The sequence below is a fragment of the Polypterus senegalus genome, chromosome 2, assembly GCF_016835505.1.
Source record: "Polypterus senegalus isolate Bchr_013 chromosome 2, ASM1683550v1, whole genome shotgun sequence".
NCBI lineage: Eukaryota > Metazoa > Chordata > Cladistia > Polypteriformes > Polypteridae > Polypterus > Polypterus senegalus.
Window position 1 is genome coordinate 285,083,711 of NC_053155.1, and position 24,007 is coordinate 285,107,717.

General features: G+C 36.0%; 1 protein-coding gene and 1 long non-coding RNA gene across 3 annotated transcripts in view; one reads left to right on the forward strand and one right to left on the reverse strand.

Annotated features, from left to right (window-relative positions):
• Positions 1-24,007, reverse strand: part of LOC120523961 (olfactory receptor 2AT4-like) — a 97,046-nt gene that overhangs the window by 54,583 nt on the left and 18,456 nt on the right. Inside the window, exon 2 of one of the 2 annotated variants that reach the window (XM_039745716.1) lies at positions 13,378-13,544. The exons of the other annotated variant lie outside the window; for it this stretch is intronic. Within the exon in view, the coding sequence (XP_039601650.1) occupies positions 13,378-13,498 (121 nt within the window). The 5' untranslated portion in view covers positions 13,499-13,544. The remainder of the gene's footprint in view (positions 1-13,377; positions 13,545-24,007) is intronic. 2 annotated transcript variants of the gene reach the window in all.
• LOC120523962 lies at positions 3,835-20,974 on the forward strand. The gene is made up of 4 exons (XR_005632727.1): positions 3,835-3,904; positions 18,678-18,753; positions 19,356-19,459; positions 20,695-20,974. It is a non-coding gene; the product is annotated as an uncharacterized LOC120523962 (long non-coding RNA).

Here is a 24,007-nt window from a genome sequence, read left to right on the forward strand (position 1 = left end):
CATTTTTTATCCACCACATATTTATCTTTTGGTTATATTTTGCTATATTCCTACTCTCCAGTATATCACCATTTCAGACTTTGAGCTTTATTTTTCATTGCATTTTTGGGTGCTTGATATATTTTAATCCTTTTCTTTCTAAACCTACCAGTTGTTTGAGTATTCTTTTGGAAGACTGTTTCGGCATCTAGTTATTTTTGAAATGTTCTTTTTAGGATGAATGCTTTTTCACCAACTTCATCAACTGGGTTATTTGTTTCAAAGTGACCTAGGCCAGTGTTTGTTTGAAAAGAAGCAAAATACAAGAAGACGTTCAATGAACACTTGTGCATTACCCTTATGACTAAAAAGAGAGTGAGGGATCAGTGGAGCTTCATGTACCACTTGATGAACACGAGCTATGCCTTTAAAAACAATGAGCTGTTGTGTTACCACTATGTAATTAATTTCTCATTTCAGTCTGTCATTGTTTGCCATGTCTTTAGGCATTCGCTTTCCTTCTGCAATGCGTACATGATAAGATGTTTAGCATCCCAAGAATGAATACTGTTGTTTTCCGATGACCTTGCTTCTGATTTCTATTTTTACTTTATATTGCAAGAAAATTATCTGGTTGACCTGCCACATAATTCTGTTGCAGCTGTTTACTCTTTGTGTGTATTTTGCTTTCTACGGTGACTTTTATTTAAATTTTCTGGATTGAATGTGTTCAGTTACATTAAAGGCTTAAAGTTTCACCATTGACATTATACTAAGATACAAAAAATAATGGTCTCTAGTTTGAAGTGATGTTTTCTGTCTGTAATTTTTTTGAATATACACAGATCTCTTTGCAAGGTGTATGTTTATGGGTGGTTGTCTGTTATGATCTTTGGTATGCCAAGCATAAAGAAAGTTGCCTTCAGTTTTTGTATCTCTGGAATGGATCATGGATGTATCTCTGGATGCATTGCTGTACAAAGTGTGTAACTAAAATTTCTTAGGCAACCTTTTGTGTGGTATCTTGCTTTTCAATATCTGAACATGTTCTCAATATGCTTTCATATTCCATACCAAAACAATGTTACAAGCTCCACATCCATGCAACTGAGATAAATATTATTCTGCTCAGAATAAGGTCAAACTAATGGTTTAATCATCTTTAAAGAAAATACTGTCCATGTATGAGGAGTTACCTTTGTGACCTCATAATTATTCCATATACTGAATATGCCTTCACCTCTCATAGTCAACATTAACTCTTGACCTTTTATCAAGTCATATTTACTGTCATTGAGAGACATATTTTGTCTGTTGCAGATGACATTGGTATTTAGCATGTATTAAATGAAGAAGTCAATTGAGAAGGAGTAAGATGTGTGTTTCTCAAACTAGAGACTATAGTGTTCAACTCCTGTTATGCTGGACCTTCCCCTTCTTTTTCTACCCTGGTTATATCCAGATTTGCTCTTTTCTCTCAAGATAGTAATAGGCACCTTTATATGGAATCTTCAGTTTCTTGGCTGTAAGCTTAGAACGCAAATTGTTTAAAACTTTTAAGGAACATGGAAAAATCTTCATTATCCATGTTTAATTATTCTATCCATTCATCTAGGGTCATTCCAATCCAAGCAAGCATATAGCGTGAGGCAGGAACAAACCCTGGATGGAGTGCCAACTCATCGCTACCACTGTGCTAGTATGCCCCCACATGTTTAATTATTAATAGTATTCATTATTTATAGGAAGTTAACAATTTATCTGTAAAATGTAATATAATGCATTTCATCATAAAATTTATATGAAGTATACATCCTAGTATTCTTAAAGCACACAGCTCCAAGAGGATGGCTGTTGGAAATCTAAATCAGCTTAGAAGCCAGTCATCATCATCTGTAAATACGCACTCTCTTCTATTGAATTGAATTGAATTCCTTTATTGTCATTGTACAATGAGATTCATCTCCTCCATAAACATATTTTCCTATAAAATGATAAAAAATACTAATAATACAACAGAAAACACAATGAAAAATATACAATATGAAAGCATAAGTGCAATATACAGTATGTGTACATACAGTATAGTGCAGATAGTGCAAATGGTTTATAAAGTGGCTCAGTTTGAACACTATTAAGTTGTAGTGCAAGTTTACTTTTACAGTGAGGTAATTGTAATTATGAGTACAAACAGTTCTACTGAGGGCACTTGATAAACTGACTGAATGCATTTATAGCTCTTGGGACGAAACTGTTTTTGAGCCTTGAGGACCGTGCAGGAAAGGCTTTGAAATATTTGCCAGATGGGAGAATTTCAAATACCCTGTGGCATGGGTACGTGGAATCCATTCAGATGCTGGTGGATTTGCTGTGGCAATGTGTGCTATAAATGTCTTCTAGGGCTGGAAGCTGTGTCCCGATAATACTCTGTGCTCTCGACACAACTTACAGTAGAGCTTTCTAATCGGCTGCTGTGCAGCTGTGATACCACAAACATAACAGCTTAAAATACTCTCAGTGGTGCACTAAGAGTAGCAACGCTAAAGCAGCTATGGTATTTGGAATAGTTTGGCCATTCTGTGCACCATTATGTTGTTACAGAATGATTACTATCAAGTGCCTTACATTTGTAAACTATATGCAATTAATTTCAGTGTATTTGATAAAGAAACAGTATCACTGCTTTGACACTGGGTGCCGCCGATTTGCAAAACCAAGCAGAAAAGTATGCACACAGCTGTGAGGCAGCATTTGAAAATGAAATGTGCGTGGTTTTACTCCAAGGTTAGTTTTTATACACTTCAAAGTGACTGTGGAGAAGTGTATATGCACCTTTTATACATGAGGACATGGTACAAATACAAATATCTGGCCTGGACAACCATGGAAGACAGCTGTATGAATTCTGAATACATGCATTGATTTTTAAAAGAGCTTATTGATTTTAATTAATAATCTTAACAGCTATAAAAACAACAAAACTACCAAAATCATATCCAAAAATGTCTGTGAGGAGAAACACCCAGCAATTAATAAAATGAGCTATTAATGGGTGATAGGAGTTATTCAGGTACCACCTGCAGACAATTTGGCCCTAAGTACTTCCTTGTATAGTATAAGTAGGCTTCTTTCTTCGTTTATCAATTTTCCAACCCCACATATATCACCATCTCTGAACAGGGTTCTAATCAGTCATAAACAACACTCAAAAACAAGCCAACATGTACCTTTTTTACCATTAGAAACTTGGATATCACATCAGTGATTTTTTTGTAGGCGCACAGGAGATTAATAATGGTGTCCAGCTGGTGACAGGCAATTCATCTTGTATGGTTTCTCTCAGTTTTGTTTGTGAACTGTGTGTCATTCATTATTAGCATTCGGATTTCTTTCTGCTCTGTATCACTTGCTGGCAGGTAAATGGCAGGAAAAATGAATGTTTATACCTTTCTTGGATTCTTTGTATTTATCCAGCAATAACTTCCAGAACAAAATATCTGCAATTTGAAGGTCTTGTTGTTCATCACGTAATTTTATCCTTTAGGTTAATGAAATGTCCTCTGAGTTGTAGGTGGTGATCCTAGAAGTATAAGCATTATGTTCTCAAAACAGGATGTTGGGTCACTGACTACCTTTGCCTAGATTGATTTGCTTTTCAGATAACAGTAAATGTGTCTTCAGAATTGTATATATTTCACAGTAAAGGGATGCTACAAACATAAAAGAAGACATAATCACATTCCACAAACCTATATCTGATTATAGACTCAGGTCCTTTCTATGTGCTTCACTTGTCTGCACTTGTTTCTCAGCTGGAAAAGGTTTTCTTTTCAGCCGCATCCCAGAGACATACATGTTAGGCTGACTGATGATTATAAACATGCCCACCAGCTTAGGCTCCAGTGCTGTACCCAGTTCTGCTGTGGTAAGCTACAGATTTATTTGACTCTGTATTGGGGAAAACTGAGTTGAAATGAGAGGCTGGGTCATCACTAGCATGTCTGTTATTAAATGCAAGCAGAAACAGTATTAACTTCTTTTACAAAAAAGTCCTGTTGTAATTTTTTTTATCTTAAATGATAATGTTATACATTTTGATGGTTTCAGTTTTCTTGCTTGTTTCGTTTTCTCTTCATAAAATTAATTTGTTCAACTACTAGTTTCTCATCTTAAAATACAAAGAACAATGTATGTGTTTAATATACTCTGTTGTAGTGCAGTTTATTAATATCCTTTTTGTTCTGTTTTATCACATATTTTGATTTTGGATTTTAAGCTCTAAAGTGAATTTATTTTGTACCTTTTGATTACCATGGACTTATACTGGATGATGTGAAAGACTAATGATTGATATATTTTAATAACTGTCATTTCAACAGCTGTTTTTTTGAATTCACTGTGCCTTATCTGGCATTACAGTTAACTAGGGGTTCACATCACTTTTGATGCAGCTTACTCACCAAAAGCTTTTTGCATTGATCAATGAACTCTTGATTTGTGATGAGATCAGACTGACAAAATTTTACAGCACAAGATCTCAAAAGGAGCAATATGATATACTGGATTTTGTAGGTAAGCCAGTTGCCACTATGAAATTTTTATAACAAATGTAAAAAAGGAAAGTCTTAGCTTGGAGATCTAGGCCATTTCATACAGAATGAATGCAATATCCATCCATCCATTATCCAACCCGCTATATCCTAACTACAGGGTCACAGGGGTCTGCTGGAGCCAATCTCAGCCAACACAGGGCGCAAGGCAGGAAACAAACCCCGGGTAGGGCGCCAGCCCACCGCAGGGCACACACACACACACACACAGGACAATTTAGTATCGCCAATGCACCTAACCTGCATGTCTTTGGTCTGTGGGAGGAAACCAGAGCACCCAGAGGAAACCCATACAGACACAGGGAGAACATGCAAACTCCACACAGGGAGGACCCGGGAAGCAAACCCGTGTCTCCTAACTGCGAGGCAGCAGCGCTTACCCATTGCGCCACCGTGCCTCCCTGAAAGCATTATATTTTGAACAATTCCCCCACATTTGCTACAGGTGGTGCCAACTTACTAAAGAGCAAGCATCACAGTAGTAGCCATTCTGCACTTTAGCACATAAGAACACAAAAGATTGACAAACAAGAGGAGAGCGTTCAGTCCATTTAGTTAGTAGCTAAGCTGTCCTAATTTCTCATCCAGATTTTTCTTAAAGGTTGTCAAGGTTTCTGCTTCAACTACATGGCTCAATGGTTTGTTTGAGCTTCCCACACCTCTTTCCACAAAGAAGTGCTTCCTGGTGCTTCAGTCCTAAATGCGTTTATGCTTAATCTCCATTGGTGTCCACGTGTTCATGATTTGCTAATTAGTAAAAAAAAAAATTCAACTACTTTATCGATGCATTACTTGCTATAAAGGAAGTAATCTTTCACTAAGAAACAATTCTAAACTAATAAAATATATAAGAGACTGTCCAATATTTTTAACTTGGAAGAGTCTAGCGGTTCTACATTTGTTTTGCCCTAAAATACTTAAGAGCATGAAGTGTGTGTGTCCTGAATCTGTTACTCTTTAACAATGAATTTGCCAAATGTCAGGAAACATCAATCTCAATAAAACTTCCCTCTAACGTTTATATAGTATTTAAAAAAAAATCAAAATGCTCACAATATCTACTTGTTTAGTTTCATTTATCCTGGTAAGGGTAGTGGTGGCAATGTGGTGAAATGGACAGACCATGCTACCCTTTCCTCAGCAAAAATATTAAAGTTATCATTAGTTATCTCTAGGCAAACTGAAAATACTATAGATAGTAAACATTTACATTTAGAGTATATTTATTAAGTTAGCAAACGATTTTAGACAAAGTGACTTACAAAATATATTAACATTGCCAAGTAAACATCAGTCTAGGGACTGTTAAGGAACAAGTGTTAAAGGACAGGTTAACACATTCTATTATCACAAGTGAATATCTTTAAAGGAAACAGAACAAACTAGTTTTATTACTAGTTAATCTTTCCTTTATTATAACAACAACAACATTTATTTATATAGCACATTTTCATACAAAAAATGTAGCTCAAAGTGCTTTACAAAATGAAGAATAGAAAAATAGAAGACACAATAAAAAATAAAAATAAGTCAACATTAATTAACATAGAATAAGTAAGGTCCGATGGCCAGGGTGGACAGAATAAACAAAAAAAAAAAACTCCAGAGGCTGGAGAAAAAACCAAGAGACCGCCCAGTCCCCTCTGGGCATTCTACCTAACATAAATCAAACAGTCCTCTTTGTATTTAGGGTTCTCACGGAAGGACTTGATGATGATGGTCACGTAGACTTCTGGCTTTCAGTCCATCAATGTTGGAGCATCATGATGCTTTGAGTAGGTGGTGGTGGCAGGCCGCCACCACAAAGAAACCGGAAAAAGAAACAGAAGAGATAGTAGGGGTCATTACGGATTTTAGAGCCACTATGAAAAGTTATTATGATGAATTGAACATACAGAGTATCAGTATTAAGTTAAAGTGAAGTTAGGAGAAAGCCATGTTAAAGTAATGTGTTTTCAGCAGTTTTTTAAAGTGCTCCACTGTATTAGCCTGGCGAATTCCTATTGGCAGGCTATTCCAGATTTTAGGTGCATAGCAGCAGAAGGCCACCTCACCACTTCTTTTAAGTTTAGCTTTTGGAATTATAAGGAGACACTCATTTGAAGATCTAAGGTTACGATTTGGACTATAATGTGTCAGGCATTCCGATATATAAGATGGAGCGAGATTATTTAAGGCTTTATAAACCATAAGCAGAATTTTAAAGTCAATCCTGAATGACACAGGTAACCAGTGTAGTGACATCAAAACTGGAGAGATGTGCTTGGATTTTCTTTTCCTAGTTAGGATTCTAACAGCTGCATTCTGCACTTGTTGCAAGTGATTTATGTCTTTTTTGGGTAGTCCTGAGAGGAATGCGTTACAGTAATCTAGTCTACTGAAAACAAAAGCGTGAATTAATTTCTCAGCATCTTTCAATGATATAAGAGGTCTAACTTTTGCTATGTTTCTTAAGTGAAAAAATGCTGTCCTAGTGGTCTGATGAATATGCGATTTAAAATTCAGAATACAGTCAACGGTTACCCCTAAGTTTTTTAAGTGCATCAAGTTTATTTCTGATAACCTCATTGTATCCATTATTGCCAATTACTTAAATTTCAGTTTTCTCTTTATTTAGTTTGAGAAAATTACTATTCATCCATTCAGAAATACCAGTAAGACTTTATACAATAAGACTTTAACAAACCATTATTAATTAGATATTTATAGAACAAGAGAATCTTCAAATGCTTGTTAAAAACATTGAGGAAGTCAGCAGTTTCGACTAGGAGCTTCATGTGAAAAGGGTCTAGATTGAGATTTTATGTGTAGCAGAAGCAGAATCCCATGACACCATTCACTTGCAGACCTGAGTGAACATTAAGGAACAATGAACACCACGACTGTTTTCATATACATAGGTGCTGACCATTCGATTACTTTGTAGGCCAGCATCAAGGATTTGAATTTAATATGTGCTGTCACAGGGAGCTAATGTACTGATCTAAAAAGAGGAGTGATATGTGTCCGCCTTTGTTAGTTGAATACCACACATACTACTGTATTTTGAATCATCTGCTGCTGCTTGATGACATATCCTGATACTCCTGGCAGAAGAAAGTTGCAGTAGTCCATATGTGACAAGACCAAAGTCTGGACCTGACATTGTGCTGCATACTTTGCCTGATCTTGTGAATGTGAATCAGAAAGTATTAAGTAACATTTAAGATGAAAACTTCATTTTATTCATAAACTGCGCTTAATAATACCTTCAATTGTAGTACTTACATATCAACATATCAGTTATCTTCACCTTTTGCTTATTTCATCAAGGCTAGGAGCACTTACAGGTAAACTATGCTTTGTGTATCTTTGGAGGGGATTCAGAAAGAAAAGTTCTTTTATATGTGCAGGGCAGAAAGTAAGTGCAGTAATTAATGCTGCTGCCTCTCATCTTCTGAGTCCTAGGTTCACAGTTTTGTTTGTGTGCAGTCCATCCTGTCTGTGTCGGTTTTCCTCTGATCAATCCATTTTTCTTCTCTCATTCCCACAGACATGCATGTTTAGATTAATTCGTCTCATTTGAGTGTGACTTTTTATATATACAGTATATATGACTGGCACACCATACTGGTTGGTTTACTACCTTGTACCCAGTGTTGGGCACTGGCTCTCCACAACCTTGAATTAAATAACAGGGTTGAGGACTGATGAATGAATGAATATGGTTACATATAGTGTAAATTCTATTCTTTGATTTCAAATAGGCTTTAGGTTACACAGTAGAATAGTGGCAGAAATTGATCAAGCATGTGTGTAGTTTTAAATCTACAAATACCTCCTAATCCAGAGTTTACTAATTAAATTAAGGACAGTCAAAGAGCCTGAGAGCCCTGACTTTTACAAGGAAGGCTTGAAGCACCTTAAGACAAAAGGCTGTACATATAATAAAAGCTGACAAAATGGTAATAGAATTTGATTTGTTCTTCTGCAGAAGAAAGCCTGCATAGCCAACAAACGATGGACTGGGTTAAGGTTTCTCGTACAATGTGTCAATACTTTTTGGACTCCAGGATGTTGTTGAAATACTCAACATATGACTAGAATAATATGATCAAAGGTTAACTAACAGTTGGAAGTGAAATCTGAATTTGAAAAATTATTAGTGATGATTAAACACAGTCGTGTAAAAATGTCTGAGTTCAAGAATAGGTTTGCAGCCTTGCAGAAATATTTGATGGTGCCATATCCAAAGCGGTGCTTATGCACGGTACTGTCATGATAAAAAACTTTAGCACTCTGCAAGCCTGAACTGTAATAAGTAGATCTGAGAATGGTTAGAGGTGCTGTGGAAGAAATTACATTTGGAGTTATATTAAAGCAAGAAATCTTGTTTTATAATTAGAACCTCTTACTATTAGAAAAAAGTCAGGAAGAGAAGAATTGTTCTATATGTCTTTAAAATCACTTCATCAAGGGGAAACATTCCTCACAAGAAGTCTACAGCATGGTCACAATGGTTGCAGAATGAAAGCAGAAGCTCATACTTATGGATAGCTGAATTTACATAACAGTGTCAATAAATGCATACATTTAATCTGGGTGATTCATCAGCTTTTGTCCAAATGACTTATATAAAACAGATCCTCTTTTACCTTTGACTGGAGCCACTACCCTTGAAATTGCTGTGCATGTAATAACTGTCCATTCTGCTTCCTTACAAGACATCTGCTGACTGCTTAGTCATCCTTCATTACATTTTGTGTATTACGTCAACTTTTTTTCCTGGTACATTCTTTTTTTGCTTGATGATCTCAGTAGTTTTCCAAAACCAATTCTTATATATTTTAATGTACACACCGCAAACCAAAATACTCAGCTATATTTACCTTTAAATTATTCTTTCACATTGACCTTCGAAAAGCCAAATATTTACATTCAGTGTTGCAAGGGATCTGAGCCTATCCTGGCAGCACTGAGTTCAAAACAGCAAACCAGTTCTGGAAGAAATGCCACTGCACACACATTTTTGGAAACCCTGAACACAGAATGCATTAGGCGCTAGCTCTAACAGCAAGTACCAATTTTTTAATTCTGTAACTCTATTGTAGCTAGTGCAATCTTCTACCCTGTGGTGTCCTGGGCCAATAACATCACTTCAAGAAAGATTCACTGAATTAACAAGCTAATTAAGATAGCAGGCTCAGACATAGTGTTGACCTGCTGGAGATAGTAGCAAAAGACACAATGAAGACAAATCTGGTGGCCATTATGAATATGGCTGTACATCTCTCTGACACACTAGTATTAAGCACTGGAACAGCCATTATTTTTAACCTCATAACAGAATTCCAAAATATATTCAGCAAAAACTTCAAATAAAATCCAGCTGCCTTTTCTGTTTAGCACAACAAAGCCCTAAGATTCCTTTGTACAAACTAAAAATCATTGCAGATGAATTAATAAATCAGACTTTTCAAAATTTCAGAACTACTGACAGAAGCCTTTTCAATGGTTTATGCTGCGTACTCAGGATTTTTTTTTTCTGTGCCTTCCAGTTAATGTCCTTCAATACCAATAATTAATCCCATTTAAGTACAGTTGGGAAACTGACATTGGTCTATAGTCTATGCCTTCAATAATTTATCAATACCTTTCAATTCATCTTGCATTGTGCTCTTTTCTCCTAAACTTTTGTCTGCTATTAAAATCATTAGATTGCTTATCATAAAAGACAATTTTAAAGGATATGCAAAGCAAACTTTTAAAGGCACTATATATAATAATAGGGGGCTTTGCCCCCTGCTCACTTTACGAGCCTCACCCCAACCCCGGGGCGCGCCACCCGACAGCCAATTCGCGTCTCTGCTGCTCACGTTGTGAAAGGGGTGGCTGAATGCACACTTTAGAGAAGCGGATGGATCAGCTGTTGTCTTTCTGCTTGCTGCTGCTGAGCTGCGTCTTCTGCTTGTCGTCCTGCACATCGATCCTTCAAAAGCCTGTACAGCAGCTGTCCTTTTGTCTCACTGCTTTGTCTTGCGAGACGTTAAAGTGTCCCTTGTGGGACATCAAAATATCTCTCGCAGGATGTCAGGGCTGATTATTACTTTCCTTATTTTCTGAATTTGCACATAGATTATTATTGTTCTCTTGTGCATCTTTTTTTGCCTTCTTTTCTCTCCAATGCTTTTGTGTCTCTTTTCAACATGCTGCGCTTTCTTTTTCACTAAGTTGTTCATGTGCCATCTAGAACGTATAACATTTTAATAGCTGGGAGCACATGAAGTGTGTCTGCCAAAAGCATTCCAACAACTGCAAGTTTAGTTGTCTGTGAACTTGTTTTAAATTGTTTGTAAATAGGGTATGACGTGCAAAAGTCACCATCTCATGGGTCTTGCTTCCTAAGGTTGCAATATCTAGTTTCGTCAAAGTGTCTCTCCAAGATGATCACGTCTCGCGTGACGTCAAAGTGTCTCTCCAAGATGATTATGTCTCGACCCAAGATTTTTTTATATAATAGATAGATATGTATTGATTAATACAGATATTACATTACTTAACAGAATTCTATTTTGTTAAAGGGGTTCAGATTTGTAATTTGCTGCAATAGATTTGTGTTACAATGATAAAAAAAGGTCAATATTAAAATGCATATTTGTGACAAGTGACAATGAGGGTTTCGCTCCATGCTTCCATCTTACTTCTGGGAGCTCTTGAACCCGACACTGTTGGTAATGTCACCGATGAGCTAGGCAGTGAAGACATCAACCATGAAGCAAGGGGATGGTGCGAAAAGTGCGAAGTGCTTTTATTAATAAAATCAATAAAATCAAGGTGTTCAAATAAATAGTGCAGTGTCTCTCAAATAAGTCATTAAATAAATAATCCATAAAAATGATCCATAAAACAATCATAATCCATAAACTGTGGAGGTTAAAAACACATAGAAAAATCCTTTTAAAAGGAGGTTTTAACAATGGCTGGAAGCAGTCTTTTAAAACAAAGCCCGGTGCATTCTTTCACTGGTGACTCCCCTGTTTCTCCCATCCAGGCTATGTGCCAGGGGAGTCACCCTACATGCAGCTGACCTTCATCACTTCTCTGGTCTGGTGGCCTTTCCAATCCCTGGCTCCCGGTTCTGCTCACCTAGACTGAGACTTCGGCTCCCCAGCGACCAGGACGCTCACACTGGGGCTTCCACTTCCCAAGTCCCCAACTCCCGCTGCCTTCGCTGCGGTGAGCCAACCTTCTCTCGGTCACTCCTGCTCCGAATAAGTGCTCAGCAGAAGCTTCCACTACTGTCGGCCCTCGGGTGCCGGCCAAATAGCCAACTTGGGCTTGCCTCTCCCAGCTGCCTGCAATCAGCGCAAGCCTGCACTCGCTTGCTTTCTCTCTCTCACCGGCTTTCTCTCTCCTGCTTCCTGCCGTCTTCTTCACCCTTAACCTCGCGTTCATTTTTTTTCTTCCTTCCTTTTTTCTCCTTTTCCTAGCCACCTCGTGCTTCAATTATTTATCACGGGGACGTGGATCAGGTGTGGCAATTAGCAGCTCCCAGCATTAATTATGGATGCAAACAACTCCTCACCTGTGCACTTAAGCGAGGACCGCCTGCATCACAAATTCACCCGGGAACCAGCTCCAGCCACACTACCACGCCCCCTCTCTAAGCAGTAAGTGCTTCAACAATTTATTTAACTTTAAGTGGACTTTTTGACTTGAGCTGTGGACCCGCTACACCACAATATTACTGTAGAAAATACTGGTATTGCAATGGTAAGATAGAAAAGATTGACACTCGTTCCTATAGAATGTAAGGCAGTAGAGTATGAACTGCTAGTAAGAAGTGGCACTAATGAATACTGAATTTTTTGAAGGAGTATGTGATGTCCTATAGAATTTGGATTAGTTTTAGTGTGGTTTATATCATTATTGAAATCTTTTCTCCTTTAAAGTGCTCCTAAGGAGTATCTGATTCAAATATGGACTTAAAGCAAATACAGTATGTGGGTTGCATCTTTATGAAAATGTGAAACTATTTTTGGTACAAATGAATGCTTTAGTAAAACAAGAAACATATAGTTTTCTGATGGGATGCAATGACACAAACAATATACAGTAACTTCAACGTCAAACCTATTTTGACTTTTTGCTCTTTTTATTTATGGCCTAATGTTTTTTCAATTTTGCAACAAGATTCCTTTTATCAAATGAAGCCACAATTACAAAAGGACTTTTGGAACTTTCTGTTCACACTATATATCACGTTGTATGAAAAAACAAACAGTATTATCAAAGATCACTGCCATCCTGTAAATTCATTTTAAACCCTTCTTTGTGTCGACAAACGCAGCAGAACCTTTAGCAGTCATGCTACAAGATTCAAGGGTAGTTTTTTTCTCAAGTCATAAGACTACTCAACAGCCAATAATAAAAATCAGAATTTACTGTGCATACATTCATACATTCTTAAATCCAATTTATCGAATTCAGGGTTGTGGTCAATCCACTTGGCATCACAGCCACACTGGATGGAAAGTGGGAAACAACTTTAAAGAAGGTGGGATGCCAGTGCAGGATATCCACAAACTCACCCATAGTAATTCACATTGGGGCCAATTTAGGGACACAAATTAGCCTAATATGCACATTTTTTAAGGATATTGCAACATTCTTTTTATACTGTGCATGCATGGCAATAAAGTTGAATTTGAAATTTGTGGTTGTCTTCATGACTTCATATATACAGGTAAATGTAAATCAAGTATCTATATAAATTAACTTAATAGGGAAATGTACCACCATGAGTTACCTCCAATGTAGATTATATAAGTGTCTCTGGGTTGACTTGCCATTGGAAACTCCATTCTTCCATTAGGAATTCCATCATTTATTGTTGTGATGATGGACATGGAAAGTTCAATTTCAGGCATCACTCAGAATCCTCAATAGGTGCTGAAATGGGTGGAAATATGGTGCCTAGGACAAACATGATATTTGACTGATCAAGTTCGAAGAATTGAATTTTAAGGATTTAAATAAATTATTTTATGGCATTCTGTTTTTAGTTTTTATCAGTGGTCTGGGTACACATTTATAAATATTTGCATCACCATCATTTGGTGCAAGTTGATGAAATTCTAAACTATGTGATTTCTTTGTCTCAAAATGCATGCACATTCAGGAATACATACACACTTGGCCATTACCCAAAAGTTGACTCCAGAAACAAGTTTCTCCACTATAAGAAAGGTTCAGTCATTTTAAGATTTCAAATATACCTTCTACACTGTAATTATATGTCTCACGCAAAAGAGTTTGGTCATTTTATACAGGTCTTTGTATTTTATTTTAGAAAAGGTTTATTAAACAAAGAAAATAAGTAATGTATTTGTCATAAAATAAATGCTGTTGACTGGTAAACTTTGGAGGGCTAATGTTCCTTTGTGTCCCTTAACTAGATTAAATGAGTTTGTGAATTTTATGTTATGGTTATGTATGTAAATAAATATATATTACTTTAATTTTTGAATGTGTCTTTTTATCTTTCAACCTACTGGAGTCGATTCTTATTCTGGACATTTTACATGCATTATGTCACAGTTATTTTTTTATCAATTTTGGCATGACAGTGTCACTCATTTGGCAATTAGCTTGCTCACACACTTGCAATAAAGCACATCCATAAACAATCCTCATAACAAAAGTAAAACATGAAGTACTTCCATATTGGATTTCAAATTAATCATACAATTCCCCTGCATTCTTTGTTGTTGTTGTTGTTGTTTTTTTTTATTTGAAAGCAATGTCCTTGCTTGTATTTCACATTACATTCTTAACTCCTGCTTGGCTTCATATCAGATCACTTCTCTTTTGTAAATGTGACATGAATTCACCTTACTCATGTAATACCTGGATTTAGCGCATTAACACCCATTGGCAGCTTTATATCTAGATAACAGAGGCCTGATTAATGTACTGTTGGCTCCATTAATTGTTGAGATATATATATATATATATATATATATATATATATATATATATATATATATATATATATATATATATATATATATATATATATATATATATATATATATATATATATATATATATATATATAAATAAATAGATGGTGTCCCCAATAGGGATGAAACGGGTTCCCTTGTTTGACCTATGACTTTCCCTGTCATGGCCTGCAGGCTAGTGTAGACGTGCACATTGGCTTCTTAATGTACTCCAATTTCCAAGTACAGTAGTGATAAGTTCAAGAGGTAGGCAGAACCTTGTTCATTTGAAGCTTCATATGCAAGAAGGAGGATTTTGAAATCATCCCAGTTTAACTGGAGCCAATGTAGAGATTTAAGTGCAGGAGGTATGTGGCTATACTTTCTAGGGACAGTGCCTATTCATAGACTGAAAGGATACTACACAGCCAATCATAACAACACATATTGTAATATAACAACACCATATATAAAGAAATATTTGCAACTGCACAGTATAGTGCATATATTCATATCTACTGTATATACGTTGCATGTCATGTGTACTGTTTTCTCTGACTGAGTATATGTCTTTGTTTCTGTTGTATTTTTGCCAGCAGTTTTGAGTTGACATTAAACTATGAATTTCATTGTACTATGTACACTATGTATTATGTACACATGGCAATAAACCTAAATGTAAAAGACTAAAAAGCTGTTTTTGATAAGTCCATGTCAGTTTTCCTCACTTGTAAAAAATAATTGCTATTCACATGACTCTAGATAATGTTGCGAAATTATGTCAAATTTGGCACTTAATGAGTTGGTATAGGACATTATAACGGTAGCTTTGTCCATTATAACCAACTCTGCCGTAATCCCACCTCGACATGTCTGAGTTTAAAAGTGTCTTTCTTTTCCTCTGTTTCTTTGTCAGTTGGTTATATTTAGCTTACAATGTTAATGTCTGTAGTACTAGGTTGTTGTAGCATGTTAGCTATTAAGGATGTAATGAGAAGTCAAGCAAAATTACATCTTTCATTGGCTAACTAAAAAGATTACAATATACAAGTTTTCAAGGCAACTCAAATCCCTTCTTCAGTCAAGATCTGACATTAAATCTGTTATACTTTTCATTTACCGTAATTTGTGTGTTTTATGTGCTGTGTTTACATGTTGTATGGTTTTCTGATTTACAGATAGGGACTCAAAGTTCTAAACATTTTTATGCACTCTGATCCACTACACGATGAAGAGTGCTGTGCAAAAACATTAAATTAAAATCAAATGTAGTCTAATTGTATACTTGTTTCAAGTATATTTTTACCCACTGTAAATTATTTAATAATTACAAACTAATTTCAAGTTTGTGTTTTTTTTTCTAAAGTCTTTAAAGTAAAGAGCAGTCCAAGATCACAGAAGCAGAGTAGTAAGTTTAATTTGTTAAATGGTATTTAAGATTATAGTGAACAGCATTCTTATCTAAACTAGCATGCTGAGTTACCAGGAAGTTTATGCAAACATTTAATACTGATAATAATAATCATCAAGAATGAACAATGATAGCAAAAGCAAACAAAGCATAGTTAATGCACAATGCTCAATTTCATTAAAAATACATCACAAGTAGAATATTAATTTTACTTTTTTATTTTATTTTAAATGTCTCAACCAGATGGTGTAGCCAGTTAAAAAAATAGTCATCTATTTATTGGCAGCGACAGGGAAACAAAAAAAATAGAAGATCAGCATGTGGCACAAATTCTAACAAGCCCTATTGCTAGTTAAATGCAGTTTGTACTATGTAAAGCTAAACCCAAAGAAATGACACACCCACAATTTGAAAAGCATTGCCATATAGCCAACTCAAATTATTGTGTTGTATGTTTCAAGTGGTTTTTTTCATGGTTCTTGCAGTTCCAAAAATAACTACAAGATGGCAAATTGCTTCCTGTTAAAAGCAAGTAGGCTTAGTGTAAGGGATTTGAATATTGTTCTTTTAATAAGTTGATCTTTTTTCTTTTCAAGTATGGAAGTTTATTACTGACACCAAAACATTTTGATGACATTAATTCACAATTATGATTTTATTATTTTGAAAAGGTATTCATTCTCTCGGGCGGCACAGTGGTAGCGCTGCTGCCTTGCAGTTAGGAGACCTGGGTTCGCTTCCCGGGTCCTCCCTGCAGGGAGTTTGCATGTTCTCACTGTGTCTGTGTGGGTTTTCTCCCACAGTCCAAAGACATGCAGGTTAGGTGTATTGGCGATCCTAAATTGTCCCTAGTGTGTGTGTGTGTGCCCTGTGGATTTGTTCCTGCCTTGTGCCCTGTGTTGGCTGGGATTGGCTCCAGCAGACCCTTGTGACGCTGTGTTTGGAGATAGCTGGATGGATGGATTAATTCTCTCCAGCCAATAAAATTACCTGGAGCTGTACTTTTCTATTCTAGAGAAAGCTAAATGTGGCTAATACTGATATGATTTTGAGATTTCAGCCATGGTGAATCAATGTATGTGCTTATTTTTGTCAATGTACTTTGTTTAAATGACTTTAATATTTTTAAGTTTCCTCTTTACAGTGTTTCCATGTCACCATTTTCTATAACTGTTTAACATTTGGTGTGTTTTTTCACAATTGTATTGGCTTGCAATTGGTGTAACTGTTGCCAATGATGTAATATGGGGTTTTACATATGTTTTGTTATGATTGTCTAATTGTTTGGTACTTTGGTTTTCTTGATTTTTTTGACTCAGACCTGTCCTCGTTATATTACCCATTCATTTTTCTCATCTCACAATCTTGGGATTTGTGTTTAGTTTTTATCTCTCCCCGAAGTGCTGGAACATAAGAAGATGACAATTGAAAGAATTAATGTTAACAAACTATGTACAATTTTTAAACACCAAGAAAACTATGTACACTAGGAAAACTAAGTACATAAAGGAATTCAGCACTATTTGAAACTATAATTATCTGTGGTTCTATACACAGTATTTTGATATATCCAAGTTCTGATTTATAGGTTGGTCACAGTATTCATTTATGTGGACTCATTGGTATGAGTAAATGTTCATGACTGTGTCTAGTCATATAATGAATACCTTTCAGGCTTAAATCTTGGCCCGAGTCCTATGCTTCACACATAGGGACATTCCATATTTTCCCGTGGCATTGCACACATGTACATCTGCTGTGTGGGACTGCCAGATTTCAGGATGAGTGCAGCAGTAAGACACTAATACTTCTGAGCTAGAATATAGTATTATTTTACAACAATGACTGCATTATCTGCACTCATCAAGATCTTAAAAGTGTCTTTCCAATGCAGCTTAACAACAGGCCTTCTTTTGATGACACACAGAGTAAAGGTGCTGAACTGTAAACAAAAAGAGCTGAGTAACATTTTAGGACCAATGAACTATGCATGCATGTATTTCAGAAAGTATGTTTGTGTCCATTTCTTATCACAGTAAATACAGCTTACTGAGGTAACAGTCCAAAGTGTCTAGTAGGTGTGCTTCATAAAAGCATCAAAACAATCATGCCATTGCTGCAGAGTCTCCATTCAGTGATTGACCAAAATAATTTTAATGGTGCTTTTATCCATTAAGTTAGCTAGTCAAGGATGGTATGCACAGTGTGACAACTCCTCCACTGCAAGATCTTCACATAAATCTTGAATTATCTTCATATCAAATGCAATCTTCTATTACTGGCTACATAAAGAGTAATGCCAAAGAATGAAATAATTAATTTATAAAGTAATTTTGGCATGTTAAATAGACTATCCTGCAGAAGCATTCTTCAATTAATTCATAAACTTCATTTATTATGGACACATTTTACTATAACATTTTTAAAGCATTTGAATTAAGTATATCTGTTTATAGTCTAGTTTCAGTTATGGTACATAAGCAGCAGCATCTCTGCTTTTTTATCCAATATTCATGCTTCTAAAAGACTGTTGAGGCAGCATACTAAAGAAAGCTCCCTGACTATCATTTAGAATTAGATAAAAATCAAATACATGATAAAAGTTCCAAACAGTGCCAAAATACTTTTGTCATATGCATATGCATGGGTTGAGAGGGGGCACCGTCACTAACAAACCTATCTTTCCATCCGCAGCTACTTAGGACCGCAGCCAGATGACACCTGACCATCTTCAATTACTACCTAAGCCCCTCCTCTTCCAGGGTTGCAGGTATTAAACAGCAGTCTGACTGAAGGTTCTAACCAAGGTGGCAAAGAGAGAGAGAGAGACTGACTTTTTTGCTGACTTTTAATTTAAATAAGGATAACAGGGTTGGCACCTCAAAATTTTAAACATGTGTATCCTTCATTATCATACCATCAAGTGTAGAACGTGGCATACTGTATACAAGACAAAACAAAGTAACACTGATTTTGGAATCCTTTGGGAAATGTAAAGCAATATGTAATAGAAACATTTTTGTAATAGCAAATTATAGAGAACTTAAGTGAAAGAATTAAATTTATTAACACTAGAAAAAAATGCAAATATAAAGTATTGTATATTTTTCCTCTCTTGCTCTTCTTATTACACATTACCTGGTCATTGATTGTTCTCACAGTGCTAAAATACTGAAAGATAGTGATGATTATCTTTTAACTTATTTGCAATATATAATTCCAGCTGTATTTTGTTAGTTCTAGTTTTTTTTTTAAACTGTATTCCTGTTTATTGATAAATGCTTGTTTAATATTACTGTTATTTGTCTAAAATGTACTTTATAGCTTTCTTTTCCACAGTACTTTATTTGTTCTCTTCTTCTTAAATGTCAGGTGCATGCCAGCTTGATGTACCTAATGTGACTGGAGTGTATACAATGTGGTCCTCAGGCACCAACTCTCCTTCAGGAAAATACCCCATGTGCCCTCATTTTGAGGTGTGTTTCTAAAAAATAGTAAATCTTAGCCATTAATGAGTGACATTATGATGCAATTATATAAAGCATATGCTACTTTTTTGTGTGTTTCCCAAAAAAACATTTTAAGCAAACACTTTACAAGCTAGCAAACATTACTACTTAGCTAGCTCCACCTCATAGTCACCTACAAAAATGAATCACAAGTCGTTTACAACGCATTCAATTGGTAATACTTTCATTCAGGCAAATCTTTATCCTCCTCCAGTGAAATGGAAAAAAAAAAGTTGTGGAAAGTAATGTGAGGTAGACATAACATCATAATTCAATAAAATAATAGGACAAAGTGTATAAATAAACAAAAGTTTGAACACGTCATAAATAAAAATCACACTTTCTTCAAAAATATTTTTAAAAAGCTCATCCTTTCAGATAGCATCAGAGTGTCATTGTGTACTAAGCCACGCAGTATCCTTTCCAACAGCAAGACTAATTAGTGATATTTTACAACAAGACCCAGGTCAAGTTTGCATGTTCAGCCCACTTGAGTTTCCTGCAGATGCTGTGGTTTCCTTCCACAGGTCAAAGACATGCAGTTTAGGTGAATAGAAGTTGTTTAATTACTATTTATGAAGACAGCGGCAGCGTATTTTCCGTTAATAGCTATTAACCTACATATCATCATGCTGGAAATTTGCTGATGTGCTAGGTTGTGTGGTCTTGTTTCTCAGCCACTGCCTATTGATAGTCAACAGGCATACTCCAGCTCTAGGATAAACTCCAGCCCTCCATGACCCTGCTCAGAATAAGCAGGTGTAGAAAATGGTATAAAATAGTATGGTAATTGTCTGCTTTGCAGCATAAAACTTTATGATGTCAGTGGCTGAGTTTGAACTTGTTTAAAGATCAATGGCAATCCTGGAATAACAACTTTTATGTTATTCCAGGAGCAACATAAACTTGACAATATCAGGTTTACTCTACATAACCTAAATTATGGACACTGAATCCTAACAGTGCAATAATCTATGGACTGTGAACTATAACAATAAAATGAATATGTAGTGTTGAGAAAAAAGAATTTGCAATGGAATTTAATTCACAGTGATATGTAGCATTTCACTTCCAAAAAGTGTTTAGCCTGTCTGGATGACTGTTTCTGTGCAAATGCCACATGCAGTTACTTGTCATTTAGTGTTCAAATAAAATTCTGTAGCCAAATAAAACTCACAGAAATCATTTCTTGTCACTTGCAGGTTGTTTTGGTTGTACAATGCCTGCTTTGTCAATTATGATGACTGCAATTCAAAGATGCGCTGGAGACAGAAATCATACTTTGGATATTCCTTCATGCTGTCCTGAGCTACATTTGCAGGAATCTGTTAAAAGGTTGGATTCTAGGTACTAGCAAGTGATGAATTCTCTTGTAGTGCAATTGCTTGCAGAGAACAGGTAGTACTGTGCACAATGGTGCATTTTTTGAAGTGTGATGAACAAAAGCTGCAAAATATAATTGATTTTGCTGGTGTGCTACAGATTTTCTACATTATTCAGCTGTGGACAAAAAACAGAAGTGTGAAGAAAGCATTAAGGATCAATACTTCTTGTTTTACAGCCTCAAAATCTCTTTTTTAGAGAATTTCACATTTTGCAATTACGAAATCTTAAAGTGAAACAAATTTTAGTGTCAAGTTTGAGAAACTGACTGCAAAAAAAAACTTTCATTCATCATCATTAATCTCCCAAAACTTTCATTTACAGAATTACAAGCAATTTATACATTATTATTTTCGACAGCTTGCGATGGGCTGGCGCCCTGCCCGGGGTTTGTTCCTGCCTTGCTCCCTGTGCTGGCTGGGATTGGCTCCAGCAGACCCCAGTGACCCTGTGTTAGGATATAGGGGGTTGGATAATGGATAGATATTTTTGATAGCCTTGGATTATGCCACTATTCTTGATACTTTTTATTGTAACCACTCTTAAGCAATTGTAATTATCTAATGCTAAGCTTTTATACTCATTAAACCTGGCTAGATCTTTCAAATGGTATAAAATATGTAAAAATTTCCCTTCCTTTCAAAGATCCAAGAGGACACTGGGAAAAAGATCTCTCAATTATTATATCAGAAAAGGAGTGGAAAGTAGCAATGCAGAGAATTCACTCGAGCAATTATACAACTTAAAATTATATTTCAAGCACATCTGTCTCAACTAAAACTCTCCAAAATGTTTCCAGGGTATGATCCAACCTGCGAACGTTGCAACCAAGCCCCAGCCTCACTGGGTCACATGTTCTGGGCCTGCACCAAATTAACATTATTCTGGACAAAAATTTTTAATTACCTTTCAGACAGCCTTGGACTCACAATCCCTCCTAACCCATTAACAGCTGTGTTTGGGGTTCTTCCAGAGGGGCTTAAAGTGGAGAAAGACAAACAAATTGTGATTGCATTCACTACACTGTTGGCACGCAGACTCATTCTGATAAACTGGAAGAACCCAAACTCTCCTCTTTTAAGTCAGTGGGAAACCGATGTGTTATATTATTTGAAATTGGAAAAAATCAAATACTCAGTTAGAGGATCCGTACAGACTTTTTTCAAAACATGACAGGATCTAATCAGTAATATTTTAAAATAAGTTCATTAAGCACAGAGAATTTATTAATTTAGGTATGTTTACAACCCTTAAATTTTACGCCGTTTGGCTCTCTCTCTCAGGGGTGGGGATCAATCTGTTCTTAACTCAATTCTTCTTTTTGTAAAAACTTGATTGCTTGTATGGATTGTAATAAAATTAATAAAAAATAAAAATATTAAAAAAAATATATATATGTAAAAATGTTCTAGTAAAAAGTATGAAAAGATTGTATTTAGTTTAGAGAGTGGTGTTTCCTATTGATTAATCGCTTACTGGATAAAGAACAATTTTTGGGAAGAGGGGAGGAAAGAGCAGAAAGGAGCAACAAACATTTAGAAGGAAACAGATGTTTAATTTAAGTTCCCCATAGAATACTTTGAATAAATCAGACCATTACAGCTCTGTATCATTGTTCTTGAGAAAGCCTTTCTCTCACAGCCTAGCTTTACAGAATGAAAGTCAGCACCTGGTGTAAGAAATCTAAGCAAAGTTAATTTGGACTAAAAGTGAGATTCTTCTACTTTCTTGTGTCTTGAATTTTATAACCATGCATTTTACTGATAACAAATAAAAAACAAAATTTAAGGGAAATGTTTATATGTTTTTGGATATTTTAATGTTTGCTTAGTCTACTAGGTTTACAACATGCTCTAAATATTACACAGTAAAAATACAGTCACGTCAAGAAAGTATATGATTGAAGTGTAAGTAAAGCCCAGTGGTCTGCTTTTATGTGCTTCTTATTAACCATTGCAATGCTGTTTAAATATAAGACAAGCTGTTAATCAAGTGGGGTTTGTTTTAGTGAAGCAATGCTTGTGGCAATGAAAAACTTTTAGATTTACAACCTGTTCATGCTGGAACATTTTGATATTCTTCACTTATTTATTGGGGCGCACAACCTGAATTTGGAATTATCCCTGTCACTGATATACATGGCCACCCTAGTAAAGTATAGTGCCAGTGAAATAGTCACACTATAGGGTACTTCATTCATATCTAGATAATGTTTTGTTTTCCTTGCTTATATTTTATAATTTTATGGTTGAAAGATCATTAGAACAATATAGATGAAAAAAAGGCCATTAAGCCTAACAAAGTTTGCCAGTCTTTTCTGCTTAATTCTTCTAAAACAACATCCAGTCTAGTTTTGAAAGTCTCTAAAGTCAACTGTCTACTGCACTACTTGGTAGCTTATTCCAAGTGTCTATGGTTCTCTGTTTTATGAAAAACTTCCTGTTTGTGCAAAATTTACCCTTAACAAGTTTCCAACCTATTCCTGTGTTCTTGATGAACTCATTTTCAAATAACAGTTGTGACAGATAGGGGGTGCTATCGCTCCCTTGAACCCTTTTACAAGATGCCAGACACCAGATAAAAGTCCAAAAGTTGACTTTATTATTAATCAACAGTGCACAAAGCACTCTCCTCCCCACTATATTCATAAACAATACACAATACAATACTCAATAAACTCTCCACCACTCCCAGACGCGTTGCCACCCTTCCACCCAGCTCAGCTCAATCTTCTGGAGTTCCCAGAGTCCTTTTATATTCCCTGACTCGGAAGTGTTCCCAATCCCCGGTCCACGTGATTCCTTATCACTTCCAGGTCAGATAAAAAGTCTTCTTCTTCACCCCGGAAGCACATCACTTCCGCTGTCACTTTGCCTAAGACGCACTTCCAGGTTATAGGGCACATGTGACTCTCTGGGCCTCCCTACAGCGTCCTCTGTTGGCCCCTGGGGTATCCAGCAGGTTTATAGGGGAAAACTCCATAATCTATGGTTCCCTGCTGGTATTCGGGGCACCTCCATGCTGCAGGGAGAGCTCCATCTGGCGGCCTGGGGGTACTGGCCGGGATGACAAGCCGGCCATAGACTACACAGTTTTGATCCACTGTACTAATTCGCTTCATAATTTTAAACA